Genomic DNA, 18,498 nt, shown 5'->3' with positions numbered 1-18,498 from the left:
AAAAATCCAAGATGGCGCCCAAAATCAATATGGCCAACCCAACTTTTGATAATTGTGAATAGTAGCTCTATCTTTTCTATTTTTAACGACATTTCGTTTTGTGGTGTTTTTGGAGAAACTTTCGAGTTTTAACGGTTTAAATGAGCCACCATTTGACCAAAATCGAGGGGTCTGCAAAAATGGTTGTGGCTCTCACTTATAGGGGGGGTCCATCAATTTGAGTAACCAAATGCATTTTCCTTACTTTTTAGGCAAGGGCTTTCAGAAAATCGCCACCTTAAGCATTTTTAAAGACAAGGTGTTAATAGTGGGCCGGTCTCAGCGAGAGTTACTCATTTACATTTTTAGGAAGGTTTAAACATACGAACCAAATAACGATAAATACCCGGTACTCAAATTTTGTGAAAAGGTAATACTATTCTTATCTTTGAAAATACCCAATGACCTCTGAAATTTCAATTTCTAAGATCAAACTTTTTGTAAAGAATCTATTCTACTATAGCCACTGCCAAGAACTTCTGCTGACAAAACCATTGACTTTGAACAATAAAGATTTTTTATCAAACAAATTAACACAAGTACAACTTCCGCACCGAATGCGCACAGAACAGTTCATTGACCCAATTATTTGCCATTTATGAAACCGTCACCGCCAGATCCAGCGCAGAAACAATTTCACACCTTTTAAAACAATGATCACGATGGGGGAAGAGATTTGCGTTGCTTTCAGTCTCAAACTGTGCTGCTTCGCAGCGAGATTCGTTATGTTTCCAGATGGCCTGTTTTCCACGCACCTAATGCCACCACCACCGGACAAACGGCGATGGAGGGCCTTCCGCATCCAAATCAAAGCCAAATGCGGCTTTTTTGGGCCGTCCGGTGGTTTATGGTTACTGTTAAATGGGGTATCATTGGTTAGGAGGATTATACCACTGCTTGGTGGTAGGGGACCATCACTTTAGTTCAGATGAATCCTATAATCATTTGATATTTGTTTGGAGTATTCACATTTGCTTAACTTGTTTATCTCCCATCGAAAAATCTACAACAGAGCCTTAAATCATCGAATATTTTGATCAATGTAACACCATTCAACGATCAGCAGCCGGCAATAAATAGTTTCAAAACGTTTCAAAGACGAAACTGTGCAAATCAAAATCATGGCCCGAAATCGTACAAACCGTATCCGACGCGACGTGTGAAGTACGGAACAGATACTTCCCCCCAGATGAGCTTGCTTTCGGTCCACTAGAGGATTTATTTAACCACGTTATTGACTTAACCTATTTCGGTATTTAAGCTTTTTATTTGCATGCTATCGAAGCCAAGCAAGCATGAGATGAACGAGATGGGAAATCAAGATTCGACTGTTTCAGTGATCTTGGATTTCTTGAATGAGCTTGATTTACCGCCGAGCACAATAATGATCCATGTTTTGGATTCATAACATTGTTTCGACCGGCGATGGATGCCGCATGAGATCGATCGCAAATCTAGTACATGAAACGGAATAATCGACCAACTACATGTAATAGAGTGTCACCGACAACGACGAACTGGAGGAGGGAACTGGAATCGAAGATGTGGATGACTTAACAGAACTGCCAACTGCTTAAGTGAGAGCTTACATAATTGCAGTCTGATTCCATCTCCGTGTGATTTAATTTGCGCCGAAGCTAAACGGCGCGAAATGTGCATGAAATTGAGTGTGACACAAACTTACCTAGTTTCTAGCTCGGCGAATCTCTTCTGGTTTTCGGGTCTATTGATCAGTATCTGCAGTTGTTCGTTCAGGGCTTGAGCGGTCATTTCCGAATCGCACCGATAGGCGTGCACGTGCAGGGGACATTTCGTGGCCGGATTGTATAACAGCAGTATGCACGCCACGATATCCTCCGTCTGGACAGAACTCGTTATAGCACCGTGCGGGATGAAGTGTTTAGCTGATCCCTGGAAAATTGTTCAGAATATCGCATTTTAGTATGCTTAAACAAAGTTATATTCTACGATAATTCCAAAATAGGTTCAAGGTTGTTTTGATTTTTTTATTGATCTTTTATTCAATATTTTGAGCTAGCATTTGAAGAACTTAAAATAAATCATACTTATTCAGCCTCATGCGACTATTTATTACCATATGTACAGGTGATTTCTACAGTAGTTAAGGATCTAGGGTGTAGGTAATCAAGTCTGCAAGCTTCAAGTGATCTTATGTTATGCTATGCACACCAAAAATCGATTGAGGGTTTCAGCAAAATTTTGCTGAAGTTTGCCGAACTGAAGGTTACAGCAAAAGTTTTACTGAAATTCAGCAAAATTTTGCTGATTTGTTCAGTAAACTCTGCTGATCACCAGTAACGTTTTGCTGAAATTCAGAAAACTTTGCTGAAAGTTCAGAAAAAAAATTTGCTGGACTCTTCAGCTCGGCAAAATTTAGCAAAATATTACTGAAAGCCTTTGGTTTGGAACCTATACGTGGATAAGGATAGCCTATACCCGAGCAAAGGCGGATAACAAAATGAAAACAAGTTCTGTTATCTGATTATCATTCGTTTGATAATTGAGTTTGTTATCGTTTAGGTTGAATTAAGAGCCAACAAAACAAAAATGACAACTGATGTCTACTTCTAGAATACCAAAATTATAAGAAGGTAAGTTATCATTGAGTCTCCAATCAGCCTATTGGTTAAGGCTATGGATCGCCTATCCGGAGACGGTGGGTTCGATTCCCGTTCCGGTCGGGAAAATTTTCTCGACTCCCTGGGCATAGTGTATCATTGTCCTTGCCTCGCAATGTACAAATTCATCCAATGGCAGGCAAAGAAAGTCCTTCAATTAATAACTGTGGAAGTGCTCAAAGAACACTAAGTTGAAGAGAGGCCGGCCAATTTCCAGTGGGAACGTAGAGCCATGAAGAAGAAGAAGAAGATTATCATTGAGTTCAAGTATATAACTAATTGTGTTACATAATATTTTGTTCATCATTTCATGTTGTTATTAACATGAAAAAATACCGCTGATTGATAACTGGTTTATTATTCAGAGCTATTTTATCGACCAAAACAGAAAAAAATCTACTTTACCGACATCGCCAGCAATTGAAAGATCAGCTATTGCGCCCAGCGGGTCTCGAACCCTGATCGAGTGATTGCCGGTCGCAACCGATAGCCCCTATATCAGCTGCACTCAGTAAGAGGGAGAGTCTTTGAAGGCTACGCTATCGTACAACAGTCTCATTGAAGGTGGAAAGCGGATTCTATTTTTGGATTCGAAGTTCATCAGACTCTCTGTTTTGGGAAAGCTTCGAAATATGCCTTTGGAAACTTATAACATATTTTTGTTATCATTTGGTGTTTTTATGTTATCGCAATAGATCAAAATTATCGATAACTTAATTTGTTATCATCTAGTTTTAATCAATTGGAAAAGATGATAACAAAAATAACAAAATGATAACAACGATAATACAGTTTATTATCAATGTGATGTCGCTTTGTTATCCGCCTTTGCTCGGGTATCCAAATACGACTATGTTTGATCAAGTTATGACTTCTATGACTATAGGACGGTACGATCCTTCTCAAAGTTGTTCAGGATAACTATCAATTCCAGCTCACCACCACGTGGCTCTAGTATACTCAGGAACTTACGGTAGATCTTTGGTAAAATTATATATTGTACTGTGAATTCAAGCTCGATGAGAAGGTACGATCTTTAGAAAAGTTGTTCAGATCGACGAGTACTTTTAGATGATGGATCGCATATTTCAGTTCTTTACCACCACGTGATGCTAGTGTACAGTGTATCAACCAATTGTCCATACTGCAAATTTTTTGTTAAAATAATTTTTCATTCAAATGTTTATGACCTTTTTATGCGTCAATCATAAATGCTGAAATTTTGACCAATCATGAATCATTAGTAAAATTTTGAGCGAGGTCGAATAAGTTTTTTGAAAGTTATAGAACTTTTAGTAAAACTTAAAAGATATTTGACCACATTTTTAAAATATTATATCTCAATATGTACTCGATGAATTTCTTTCAATTTTTTTTTGTGTTACATCTAATACCTAACGCTTTCATATGCAGCTATGTTTGAGGATTTAATTTCACTACAAAAAATATGAAAAATGTGCTTATGTAGTTGACGATGTTTAAAAATTTACCATATTTTGCACATATAATCTGCAAACGTTTTCCACCAATAAAAGCGCATCAACTGAACGAAAAATCCACAGGGCCTACTCTTCATAAGTAGTTTGGTAGGTCCTGTATAAACTTATTACATTAAGAGAGTTTTGAGAAGTTGAAAACACTTGACACTTTTATTGATCAAAATATTATAAATTTCCAAATGACACTCTGAACATATAGAGTAAAGTGGGGCAAACGTTCGAGTGGGGCAAGAGTTTCTTTTGAAGTTTTTGAGCTTAATTCAAATTACATCTTTCGGGTATCAACCCGAACACACATACAAAAAGTGTTGTAACTCAAAATTGAAAAGACAATCGGCGTAACTTTGTTCAGAAAAATTTTAGCTCATGGATGGTAGAATCACCACATGGTATTCATTTATTTTTATCTGCCTCGATTTCTTGAAAAAAATTGAATTTTCAACTAGGGTCGAACTTTTGCCCCACCTTACTCTACAGATTCTTCATATTTTTTGTAGTGAATATAAAACTTCAAACAAAGCTGCATATGAAAGCCTTAGGTAACAGCTGTAACACAAAAAAATGAAAAAGTTTCATCAAGTACATATTAGAATGGGACACAAAAAGACATTTTACTCCTGTACACTTTTTGAGTTCCATTTTGGCCCCATATCAACTGAACAAAATTTCAGATCGATCGGAGACTCTATTTTTTAGCTCCAGCCATTTTAAGTTTCCATACGATTTAGTATGGGGAAAATCACTTTTTCAAAGAAAAATCGCCACAGGTTGCCCCTTAACCCCTAAAAATAAATCGATGAATGATTTCTATTGGAAATTTTACGAGGAACCAACCCTCCAACCCTCTGAAGACCACAAAGCGATCTAAGGCATGTGGAAAAAGTTATTGACTGAAAACCGAATGGCATGCCAACGCTGTTTAACATGTAAGGAATAACAATAAATAATAAAATCTCGTTATTTAATCGATCGGGTGGAGCCTAATAACTTTTTCCACGAACGTCGCATCGGTTTGCTGTTCTCGGAGGTTTGATTCCTAGTAAAGTTTTCTACAGAAATCATTCATCGACTTATTTTTAAGGATCTACGGGTGACTTCTAGCGATTTTTCTTTGCAGGAGTAAAATTTCCCCATAGTAAATCGTATGAAAAACTAAGAATGGCGGGCGCTAAAATATAGTTTTTCCGATCGATCTGAAATTTTGCACAGTTGATATGGGACCAAAGTGGAACTCAAAAACTATACAGGAGCTTGAGTTTTTCCATTTTTTGTATTTTCCCATATAAACCGTGTACCAGGCTGCTATAGATATAATGTTTTAAAAATGTGTTCAAAAATCTTTTATGTTTTACTTAAAGCTCTATAACTTTCAGAAACCTTATTCGATCTCGCTCAAAATTTTGCTAATGGAGCTTTAATATATGGGTTATAAATAATCAAAATTCCAGCGTATTAGATTGACACATAAAATGTTATAAACATTTACACTACCCGTCATAAGTACGGACTCACAAAAAGTATTGCAACAATATTGCATCACCCTGACTCACCTCGATATCTCCAAAATCTGAGGACTTATAAAGATGCTGTCTTCAGGTAAGTTGCTCAGAAGACCAAAAGCAACAACTTTCTTGAAGGCGGCATTTTTGTAGGTGCTCTGGTTTTAGAGATATCGAAGTGAGTCAGGGTGATGCAATATTGTTGCAATACTTTTTGTGAGTCCGTACTTATGACGGGTAGTGTAAATGAAAAATTATTTTTTATAAACTAATGCCAGGTAAGACCCAAGTAACAATGACAGCTGAATTACAGCTTATTCAGCCCAAAATTTTCAAAATTGAGCTTAAGAGCGGCTTGTTCATCTATTGTTCAGCAATAATGTTTGTTGGCAAGTAACGATCTTCAGCAAAGTTGTTCAGTAACAACTTGAATCACGAACTTCACCCTTACGTGACACTAGAGTATTTGGAAACCTCCAGAAAAAATTCTGGTAATACCCATATACACACCACGAAATTCTAACCAGATAGGATTTGTCCAACCAACGATACCTAAGGGAGGTTCTTACAAGATTCCCCTGTTAGTTCCTCAAGGTATTTCTATCCTATTCCTTCTGGGTCCTACTGATTTTTTTCCAATGATTTCTTCGATTTTTTTCCAGTATCGTTCCAGGAAATCCTTCTGGATTTTTTCTATTGATTATTTTAAGAACTCAACCAGTAATAATTTAGTTACTCATCCAGGGATTCTTTTAGAAATTCATTAAGGAATTCATCCAGGAAAATGCAGAAGGTCCTGGGTTCAATCCCTGGCTCGTCCCTTTCCTCCTATATTGTATCTTTCTATATACTTTCTCCCTTCTCTCTCTTCCCTTCCGCTTCCCTTCCTTCCAAACTTTTACAGCACAGTGTCAATCTATCAGATAACGGCTACGAGATATGCAATCAAGTGAAATCACCTTATCACCCTACGCCTGACATCCACGCACCAATGTGTGAACCCTCTGCCAACCATATCCCACCAACACTCGGACATCCGCATGAACTTGTGCAGACGTAAAGGTATGTATATTCGGTCTGATGTGCATAAAAACGATTGCAATCATCACTTCCTTCCCCTTCCCCACATTGACCTGCATCCTTTTTTCAGTCATTTGCTGGTTCGTCAACCTGCATCCTGACGTAGTGGGCGCCATTGTCGCCGAAATTAGAAGATCACCAACGCTCATACACTGCGAAGATTCCTGCTAGTCACCGACAGATATCTCATTGGTTCCTTGTGTGAGTGTACCTGCTCTGGCGATATTGGAGTTGCTAGGCAAATCGCCGATTTTGATAGGCGAACTGCGATCTAAGTCAGCGTGTGCTCTTTTGAGTCACTGTTACTTTTCTATTTCTATCACTACTGGAGTGACTGTGATGGCGTGTAGATATCACTGATAGGCCATCTTTAAAATTTATTTAAAAATAGAAATAATCACTTACCGTTATGATATTCTAATACCTATATGGTACAAAATAACCAGTATTGCATATTGATCATTAAAAATTTTAACATTTTGCAAGTATCGCTAAAATATCAGTTAAGTTGCAGTGATGGTGATCTGAAGTGCAAGTCAGCATCAAGTCGGTGCCTGTCATTGTCCTCTTGATATTGATCGACCTGCAGTGATAGTGATGGTAGTGTAATATCAGTTGCCAACTGAAATGACTGATATTGTATAGCTCTAGTCGCATCTACAGGCGGTCAATGAAGCTCAAGTTCAAGCTTCATTAAGGAATTCATTCAGGAATGTCTTCAGGGATTCTTTCAGTAATTGGGATTTAAAATTTAAAAATATTGATTTTTTAAATTTTACACGAAAGAGCTAAAATCAATTTCATTATTTTTTTCTTGAAACCACCTTTCGACAGCTGGGCAACTGCTTGGCAGCTGCAACTTGTATGAAATCCGCCGAAAGGTGATTCATCAAATCGCTCCCATGCAAATTTTGAATTGTTTTTTTTAATAGGTTGCCGGGCACCAACATTTATTAAAATTTGAATTTCGGCCCATAATCAGACTATAAAATTATCTCAACATCGTTAAAGAAGCCAATTCCTTCAAGGATTCCTACCAAAAGCCTTCAAAGGATCCCTCGGTAAATTCTTCCTCAAGACTAAAGAGATTACTATGAAGAATCTTTCAGGAATTGTGTTTGTTTATCATTCAAAGTGTATCAACCAAAGGTATTGTATGGAATCTCTAAAAGGAGAACATATTTTTAGGAATAAAAATAAGTTATTGTGTGCCCTCAAACTACCTGTAAACAGCTTTATTGCACTTTACGCGATATTGTTTGGATTATTTTTCAATGTTCTTGTCAATTCCATGCACAAATAGTTTTCTGAATTTTTTGAAACGCATACAACAAATGCTATTATTAGATAGGCTGCTCCACAGGCACGTTATCCTCCATTTACGACATTTGAGCAATTAAACCCTATACATATATTTGACGTGCGAATAATAAAAATGATGAAATTCCACTTGTTAGCATAACAGCAGAATCAGAGCACAATATACGTAAAAAAAAAACACTACTGCGGATAGCATTAGTATTACTCTAAATATTTCCAAAAGAATTTGTGCAAAACCAATATCGAGTGAATATTTATAAAACTATGTGACAGAGTCAGGGACAGAATGTTGTTCAACAAATGTAAACCTGAAGTTTAACTTGAAAAATCAAATTATTTAAAATGGCGTGTTTGGGCGAAATTGATCAGCATACAATTGAATATTGGTAGAAAGTTGAAATTGAGAAGTCCATACTCATACATAGACATCTATGAACTATATGAGTTCAAATGATCGGGAAAATGTTTATGACCATAAAGTCGCTAGAAGATCCAAGTATTACAGTTAGTATTACAATATAGTACTTCAGTGATCAATTTCATCCCGCTAATCAATTTGAGCCCGGCTTACGGAATAGTAAGCCTCGAATTGTGGGTTGGATTCTCGCTCTAGGAAACGTTATAGTCTGTAACTTTTAAACGGGTAGTTCTTTACTAGGCCACTTCTGTGTATTTTCCATTGTCCAGTGTAATATTCAGTATGTGTATCGCCATTCTTCGCATAGTTGTCCAAAGTTGTATAGCAACCCGTATGTACATGGGACAATTATGCGTACAATAACAGAGTAGGCTCTGGCTGTTTTTAAATCGTAATAAGTTATATGACATGTTGTATGGATTTCGGCAAACTATGATGGGCCGGTCACAAATCATGAACGCCTAGAAACGCATAACATTTCAATATGAAGACCATTTTATTTTTTTTACATTAAGAGCTTTGAAATGTATTCTCATTAAATAAAACAAAAGTTAATGTGTTCATTAGTTTTTGTACAATACTACATTTATAAGAAAAATGGTAGAACACTAAAATCAATTTTATTTAAATTTTCCCCGATGAAAGATTTTCTACCCTCCAGAATATTTTTCTACACGGTTAAGGCTAACTTCAAATGAAAAAATATTGTAGGTTCATGAAAGTTCGATAATAATCGTGTTTCAGCACACCGTGAGAATGTCGGATAACAACCTTGCGAAGTTGATGTTCACCGCATATCCGGTTGGTACATGAAGACCCGGTGTACAGCAAGCGAATGGGTGGACCAGATAGAATATTATAGGGTGTCCCAGAAAGTATGGGCACAACTTTGCAGCTCTGCCATTTGGGAATGGATGCATAAACAAACTTTATTTTCACACATATCCTGCCTTAATATGTCAACATCAAATGCCAATCATTCAAATTAGCATTTCACACTTCATTTGCATGCGGTAGAACATTTCCTGAAAGACCTTTTAAAGCTTCTGCACAAATTGCTATATTTTTCAAAAACATCGCTTAACAAATTGTTTTCCACACATGAAATTAAGCTCGATAAAAATTTCAGAAAATATATTCGTGTTTTTCTACATGCGTATCTATTATATAACCCTAAGTTCGAATTTAATACATATACTTTTGAACCTGAAAAATGAATTGAAACACCAAAATCGATATCTTTGAAAATCTGTTTTTCTAATAGTTGAAAACAAGCTTCTGAATATATATCACAACATGCAGAAAATTACATTTTAATTTCACTATAAGTTCAATAAATGCTCCAGCTTTATAAAGTGTAGATTGAATTGTTTTTATTCTCGTCAAAACATGCTTTAAAACTCGAATGTCTGTGGGCATGTCTAATCCAGAAATAGAAAAGGCAAAATTTTCAGTTTTTTCAAAATTATGATTTGCCCGTACGCACAATCAAAATATATTTTTATTAAAAAATTCAATCAACCATCTGAGGAAACATGTTTTCGAATGTATCATGTGAAAAAAATTCGAAAAAAAATATTTCGAATTTGGATAGTTGACAAAACCGTAAAAAAGTAGTTTGTGCAGAAGTTTTAAAAGATGTTTTTCCATTTTAATCATTCTGCATATAGAAACCATTTTTAATGTATAAACTCTTCACAGGTATCAATTAAAATACTCTGAATAATGATACAAAAATATAAAAATTGTTGTTTGTTAAGAAAATGATTGTATTTTCGCTATACAAAGTTGTGCCCATACTTTCTGGGACACCCTATACCTGGTGTGGTGAGCATTGGAAGTGGCCGATCGAGCATTATAGCGTAATATTGTTGAATGTGGTGTTCTGAAACTATCAATACTTACTTGAATAATTTTCAATCCCTTATGCGACACCTGTAGCGTAACTTTCAACGGTTCATGCTCTTTGCTCTTCTCGATTAGCCGCGGAATGACCGGCAGAAGAACGCGAGATCCCCGCAGTCCTTTCGCTTCCTGTGCTCCGAGGAACCACACGTAGTAGGATGCCTTCTGAACATCCTTGCGTAATCGCAGTGCCATCGCAGGTGCTGGCGCGAATGCATAGACCAAAACAAAGGCCTACTGCCAGCAGTAGTGGGCGAATCTAGCTCACCACGCGGTCGTCAGTCGTCAATAGTCGAATCGCAGCAAGCCGGTGTTCATCACATGATCTGGAAAAAAGATGCGAACAGCGCGAGAAAGAAATAACAAACATCAATTAATAATTAAAACCCACACACGTATACGGAGGAGGAGGAGGAGTAGAGAGGTGATAATTTTCATTACCGCTAGATTTTATTTTTGCATAACCAAAATTGGTACCGTTGGGTCAAAAAAGTAGACTGGAGCGCGCGGATCGGACAATAGGAATGCGCGAATCTCTTTATTGGATTTGATGTGCGCGATAGCCATTCAGGGGTGGTAGTTAGGAGAGGGCATACAAAATGCGAAAAATTTTGCGCTAAATCTCACTTCGTTTATTTTGCATCCCTACTTTCTGGCAACACTGTTAATGCTGAATCAGTTATTGCTTAATAATTGTCTTCGAATATCTACGATAAATTAAACTTATCAACACATTTCAGATGGACGTCAATGGCTATTTCATGTTGCATAGAAAAATCGAATTATTTTTTTTCTAAAAGCTGGTAACGCAACTGCAATAACAATATGTAGTAATCAGAATTTAGAAAGAGAATTCACTACATTGGGAATGAGTGAACGTCACATATGTCAATAAAGTCTTGTCACATGACTTACCCCTAACACATCCTTACTTGTGCCAACCGTTTTTAGAGTGCTTGAAAGAAGCACAGTATACCCAAGTGTGCCACTACTGTGCCACAGTAATGCCATTCATTGCATGCAAACTGAAATTCATTTTATTAAATATCGATTCGCAACCACCAATTCAAATGTCCGATGAGTGCCACTCAGCATAGTAGACTGTCCCGAGAGACTCCCCCTTGATCACCACCGAAGAAGAAAGTGAGAATCGTCATTGACTGTCAAACGATAAACTGCAACGATCGACGCGCCACCATCTTTCGAATAGTGGTGGGTGTAGGTACCTTTTTCGCGGTGTTGTTTACGATGAAGTAACACCGCCAAAAGGGTACCAGTGCTCTCCAACATTCGAAAAATAGTGGCGCGTCGATCGTTCTACGCTAGCGATTTTGCGGTAGGGTGATGACATTTGGTGGCGAATAAGGGAACAATACGATTTGCGTTCCATAAAAGTTCCAGTAGACGCAGCAAACAAGCAAAATTACTAAACCACAAGAGTATGCAACTCAACTTAACCTCAATTACTACTGTACAGCACTACAAATGCTGCTACGGCAATCCATATCGCATACTGAGTCGTATCATAGCTGGAAACGGTAACTGGATCGCGTATATAGCGGAAATAGCAGCTACTTAGACGATGGGGAAGCATACTATCCAGGAAGTAGTGCCCAAGGCAAACAAATGCTTCGTGATCGATAAAATCAATGAGGTTGTGTAGCTGCTACTCACCCACTCGGGGGACTACGCAACACTTCAACTAGATACTAAATGAGCTAGACGATCCGAGATCGGTCGTATTCGCCAGTTATTTTAAGGCCTGGCTGGTTGAGTAAGCAGCCAATTCACCAACACAGGAAGACGTGTTCCACTAGAAGCGCGTAGACTTGGCAAACGATGCAGACCCGTAGGGAGACGCATACAGCAAGAGTCAACAATTAGACCACCGACACCATACGGCCATGCAGGCGAGGAGAGGGAGCATCCCCAACTGGAAGCGACCTTCAATAGTTTAAAGGTGAGGGGAGCCCCTGGCCCAGATAGTATTACCAACGTAACTTTGAAAACAGCTATCGAGACCATCCCAGATATATATGTTTCGGATGAACCTGTAAATCTACTAAGATATAGGTTGTTTTCGGTCTCAGTGAGAAAGGCAAAAACTAGTATCAAAACCTGACAAGCTTCCCGTGGTCCAGATTCGTTTTGCCCAATATGCTTGCTGGATGTGCTCGGCAAGCTGCTGGACAGGCTTGTCCTCATTAGGCTGACGGCTTTCTCAGAGGGAAATCTTGAAGTTAGTATTGCACGGCTCATGGGATGTGGTTTTGTGACACTCTATTGCATGAATAGGCGGCACCCTGGACCGTCTATTCCAGGCGGTAACCCGAAACACAGTCACGATCTTGAACAGGGTCTTCTTAGGCACCCAGGACAGCATCGTCCGGGCGGTAAGTTCCATTCACATCTGTCTAGCAATAACACCAGACGACTCACGCATCAAGGCACAATAAATCTCGCTATCCAGTGGAATATAAATGGTTTCCACCACAACCTGCAGGATTTGGAAGCTATAGTCTATAACTTTCAACTGGTTGCCTTAGCCATCCAAGAAATACATCGCACCTCTCCTGCGAGGATGTACAACACCCTTGGAAAAAGATACATCTACCGATCGGTATCAGTGCGTGTCTACAGACATCACAACCTAAGCGATTGATCTCGATACCGAACTTTCAATTGTCGCGGTCAGACTCCCCTGGCCCTTCACCGTGTCGGTTATTTCCGTTTGCCTTCCGAACGGAAAAAAAATCTGATCTAAAGAACCAGCTCAATGATTATTTTTGGAGACGTCAATGGACACCATCGAGCATGGGGCAGTCGAACCAACAATATCAGAAGAGAATGTTCCTTCGATCTTGCTTGCAAAAACAACCTGGCGACCCTGAAAGATTGCACCCCCACGTTTATCTAGGTACGTGCAGACAGGAACGGCCATTGACGTATTTCTGACATCCGCCTCCATCACTAGCTGCCTCCTCTGGACCTTGGGAACGAACAACTAGGGGAAGCAGTCGCGCTACATCTCAATAAATCAGTCAGTCAACTCTTCATGCTCAATCGCGGACCTAACTGCCCTAATTACTGTATCGGCAGATAAATTTATTCGAAGACAAGCACTAATCCTGGCAGAAGGGCGCTCCATTGGTGGTCTCACGGAACAAATACGGCCACGTAAACTCGAAGAAGGCCCTGCGTGCCTTGAAAGGTAAAAAAAGAACCTGCCGCCGAACACACAAATCTCAAACTATCGAAGAAATGCTATCAAACTGCACGCAAGTCAATAAGAAAATTTGGACCACTATCCTTGGCACAATCAACGAAGACCAGTCATCCTCGGAGCTGTGGAGAAACATCAACAGCATTCTGGGCAAACGCCTAGTCAAAGGTTTCTCTCTCAATATTGACGGAATAACCTCCCGGGACCCATAGAAAATCGTCGATTCCCTTGCGGTATACTTTTATGGAATATCTGCCATCGACAAATACCCTCCAGCCTTTTTGAAGCGCCATCTTAACCTTCCAGGACGCGCGTCATCGAGCAACCGAAACTGCACCGCGCTCACGTTGTATACAACGAGCGAGGTTTTTTGGTGGTGTTGTACTTTTTACAACAGTGCGCGCGCTGAAGGGTTAACAACCCACAATTTAATATATTCGACTCCCCGACTACCCCCGATTTAGGTCAACTCTTCAACCAACCCTTCTCCATGGCGGAACTCAACTACGCCCAGAGCAGGACTAGATGAACTAGGGTACCCGATGCCAAAGCATCTCACATACAGCGGGGAAAGCTATCTATTTGAGATAATAAATCAAGAATGGAATGCCGGCACGCTACCGAAGGACTAGAAGCAAAGTCTAGTAGACTCAATACCCAAAAACTCTGGACCGGCAAGCAGCACATCCAGCTATCGCCAGATTGCACCTACCAGTTGTGCCTGCAAAATTGTAGAACGGATGGCAAATCACCGGCTGATGAAGCACCAAGAGTTCTACGGTCTTTTTTTTTCCTTCTAAACCATAGGGGGATAAATCTGCTCATCAGACACCCTAACAGGAAGGTTAGGGTAGTGTGGGGTTAAGGCCGTCTTCTACAATGCCGGTAGAAGCCAGGACTACTCTCTCCTCGACCCACTAAAACACATTCCTATGGTCGCCAAACCCTACGTCTCTCCGGAACCACCAAGAAGGTATTGCTTCAGAGAGGGGCTAGTGCATATCGCACCCTCAAGGTTAGCTGCCGTAGCCTAGCAGAGTTCTACGGTCTACTGGGATACCAGCAACACACATTCCGGCCAGGATATGGCACTGGGATTTACCTAACGAATTCGAAAGTATCCTTGACGACGCAATGAAGGCGCAGGAACACGTAGAAATTGTATCCCTCGACTTTGCCAAGGCCTACAACCAAGCCATGGGCCCAGCATCCTCAAGCAACTTGTAGTGGAGAGTATGTGGAAAGCTGTTGCATTTCATTCAAAACTTCCTGACAAACCGAGTTTTTAGGTCCTTGTCGGAAACCACCGATCAAAGGTCACGAAGGAGGACATCGGACTGCCTCAAGGCTCTGTGATTCGGTTACATTTTTTCTCGTATCCATTAACGGGGTCTTTCTGGTGTTGCCGAAAGGAGTGTTTATTTTAATATACGTGGACGACTTCTGCTCCTATTTAGTCACCGGAAAAAACCCTCGATTATCTATCGGAAGATGCAAGCGGCAGTAAGCTGCGCTGTCACCAAATGGGCTGGCAACACGGGCTTTGAAATCGCCCCTAAAAAAATCTCAAGATTACACATCTGTAACTCGAATCACCAGCCGCCAAAAACACCAAACATGGCCAACGAAAAGACGGTCGCCTTGAAGAAGGCCACTAGCCCTCCAAAGATGTTAGGTTTTTCGCACCACGATGGCGTAGTGCACGTTCAGCGTGCCTGTTTGGGTCATATTGATCCCAACATCATACTAGCGTAAGGTCCTGGGAGTGACGCTTGATCAAGCGCTTTCTTTCCGTAGCCACTTCTTCGCGATTAAGGAGAGTTGTGCAAACCATGTGAACTTGATCCGCAGTATATCCTTCAAACGGAAGCGTAGCGACCGTGCCACGTAACGCAGAGTAGCCGATGCTGTGATTTGCAGTCGTCTCTGCTTTGGAATCGAGATTACCAGCCGAGCACATGACAATCTAATGGAATTCAATGGCAATCCCTGGATTCAATTTAACTCCTGCAGACTCAGTTTACGCAGAAACCGGCGTGTTACCTTTCTGCCACAAAGCTGCTCTGACCCTCGGAAACCGCAACATAATTTTTTTTTTTTTTTTTTTTGAGAGAATCAATGAAGACGGGCCACTAGCTTCCTCGGAAAGAATGCGAACTCTGCATTTACCACTGTGACGAGCATCCAGCTTCCTCCGGTGGCCGGGCTCCATCGAATCGAACCCAGAATCTAGTCGACCAAGAGACCCCAGCTAGCACCAAACATTTAGACCCGTTTCCGGAAGCAATGCAATTTCGCTGAGATATGGACTGCATTCAAAGAGGTTCTTTATAGAAAAATCAGTACCCATGAACTGGGACGGTTCGGCCTCAGTGTCTATAACCGCACTACAGAAATGTATCACAATCTCCCTACTCAGTGCACTGTTTTTTTCAGCCGAAGCTGCAGCCAATACGACGCCCTGTGACGACCTTATGCTGGTCGTCAGTGACTCGGATAGCGCCCGGTCAGCAATTGCAAATCTGAACACCCGGCACCCTTACATACAGCAAATCCAGGCAGCTCTGGATGGCTCAACTACCAAAACCACACTCATGTGGGTCCCTGGTAACTGCGGTATACTCGGCAACGAGCGAGCTGACATGACACACTCGCTGGCTTCGTCCGTAACAGCCCCGAACTAACAAAAGGTCCGCCGCGATGATGTCAAGTCCTTGCGACTGTAGACCGCCAGATCTTCCGCCGCCAATGCGAAACATGCGGGACACAAAATACTGTCGAGCATTTGCTTATCGACTGTTGTGGCGGTACCACGAATATTTCAAATAGAAAATGAATTAATAAATAAAGTTGTACAGAATTTGAACTAGTCCATTGAATTACCCCCTGTATATAGATCACTCAAGTTGAGTGAAATCGAATTAGAGTTCATGTGTTCATTTGCTCCACTCCGCATACCAAAGACAAAATGAGTGCCATGTGTAATTCTGGTGCCGAGCGTAAAGCAACAGCCAAAGTAAAAATCGAGTCTGTGCTTCGGGCATCGACCTGGGTTCAAGTATCGTTGACCCCTCGATTCTTTTATTGATGTTCGGGAGGGATACGAGTTGATTGATAGGGTCTTCAGAGGGAAATGGAATGCTTTCTCCGGACGGGTAGAGAAAGTGGTGTGTGTGAAGGCGATTTTCGACCTTCGCGAAATTCCACTTCGTGGATTTCGCGTAATTTCCGGCGACGAAGATTTTCATATCTCGCGCCTATTCTGAGGATCTTAGAACTTGACTCGTCCACTTCGTTCTGGACTGCGGAAGAGGCGAGATCGGTGCCAGTAAAGTTCCGCGCCGTGGTGTGATAGTTCAGGTGAACTTTAATAAACGTGAAAAAACTTTGAATTTTACTAATTTAGATCTTTTCTCATAACTCCCTCAGTCAGTTAACAGTTAGGCAAGTTTAGTGCCATAGTGCAATTGTGCGAAAGGCGGTTTTGAAGTGCGTGCGTAGAACCCTGGATGCGACAGGTAATATAGGTGTACCATATTGTGACAATAGTGTGGTGAAGTCACGTGCCGTGCAACGGTTTTTATTTGAATAGGTTCGTGGCAAGTTGCGAAGCCCGTCACACCACACCACCAAGTCAGCGACCGTTTTCGACCCCGCTTTCCAGCTTCGGAGTTCGGCCCGGCGATACACGTGGGCCGGAGAGGGCAGCGTCCGCCAATACCGCGCCCTTGGCAGGGCGGCAACATTCGAGTCCGGTTTCGTATCGGCATAACCAACCGTGAATAGCGTGAAGGAGTAAGTTTTCGTGAAGAAAAGTTTTTGGAGTGAGCACCGACCGGTTTCGAACCGGAGTTCCCCGCGTGAGGAGCACGCTCGCTACCTCGACGCCACCGCTGGTGACGACCAGTGGATCGACGGCTGTATCCCGTCGGAGAAGGCCACGAACCTCGTGTGAGGCGCCGTTGAGCACGGCAATCGCATGATCCGGTAGGAGAACACCCGGAGCAGGAGTCACCGCGTGTCGATCACGTGACTCGCCAACAGTAGCCACAAGCAACCGCCGATGCCTCCACACCAGTAAAGTCAAACCGTGAGTACTCCGTTAATTTTTTCCCATGCGCATGGTGAATTTCGCCCCTAGTCTGGTCAAACCACTAGCGTGGCCCCACCGATTATTTTTTCCGCGCCCTACCGTTCGCCCGCTTATGCGACGTAGTCGGCTGCTATAAATTGCAGGTTTTTTGCAAATAAACAACGAAAGTCGCACCGCACAGTAAATCATTTTACCGCACAAAGAGAAGAGAGAGGTTAGAGAGAGTTTTCTGAGGGAATGAATCAGCTAGGCCTAGGTTAAATGAATTGATATCGATAGAGTAGAAGAAGCAAAGGGATGGAAATTGTAATAAATGAACTGAAATAGATATGGAATTGGTTTTCAATGCGATCGAATAAATGGGTAGTTTGTGCATAAGTGTCGTTGAGTCGTTATTTTTAGTGGGAGAGATCTGAAGAGGTAAATGTAGAAGCAGTTTCACGTTTCCGGTCGTTGTTTTAGGTTTTGAGGTAATTTTCTGGGGAGGTTGGCCCTGAATCCAACCGAGGGACATTTCTTCAATCGAACGAAGATTCGTTCGAGGTGTTTGAGTCTTGTTTTCCCGTGATGATAACCGTCGCGAGCCTTACTTTGTCGCCGGCGGAAATCAATTTCACATACACCAATTTCTTTATTTGCACGACTTCGGTCGTGAGGCATTTCGTTTCCCTGATCAGCCAGCTCGTTTCCCGCCCATTCATTTGGGAAAAACTTGAACCCTACCCTGAAGGGTCTCAATAAGGTCGGGCAACCAACAATCTCGGTAAGTGGTCTCCCTCGGGA

The 18,498-nt window shown here is 41.1% G+C and overlaps 1 protein-coding gene across 3 annotated transcripts in view; it reads right to left on the bottom strand.

The window, feature by feature from the left end:
• LOC109428135 (zinc finger CCCH domain-containing protein 13) overlaps nt 1–18,498 on the bottom strand; it is a 237,446-nt gene that overhangs the window by 52,818 nt on the left and 166,130 nt on the right. For all 3 annotated transcript variants that reach the window (XM_062858376.1, XM_062858375.1, XM_062858374.1), the window contains 2 exons: nt 10,400–10,725; nt 1,724–1,950 (listed from right to left, as the gene is read on the bottom strand). In XM_062858376.1, the coding sequence (XP_062714360.1) occupies nt 1,724–1,950; nt 10,400–10,594 (422 nt within the window). In that variant the 5' untranslated portion in view covers nt 10,595–10,725. The remainder of the gene's footprint in view (nt 1–1,723; nt 1,951–10,399; nt 10,726–18,498) is intronic.

Source organism: Aedes albopictus, chromosome 3 (genome assembly GCF_035046485.1).
Source record: "Aedes albopictus strain Foshan chromosome 3, AalbF5, whole genome shotgun sequence".
NCBI lineage: Eukaryota > Metazoa > Arthropoda > Insecta > Diptera > Culicidae > Aedes > Aedes albopictus.
The sequence above is the reverse complement of the archived record's forward strand: the minus strand, read 5'-3'. Positions and strand labels throughout refer to the sequence as shown.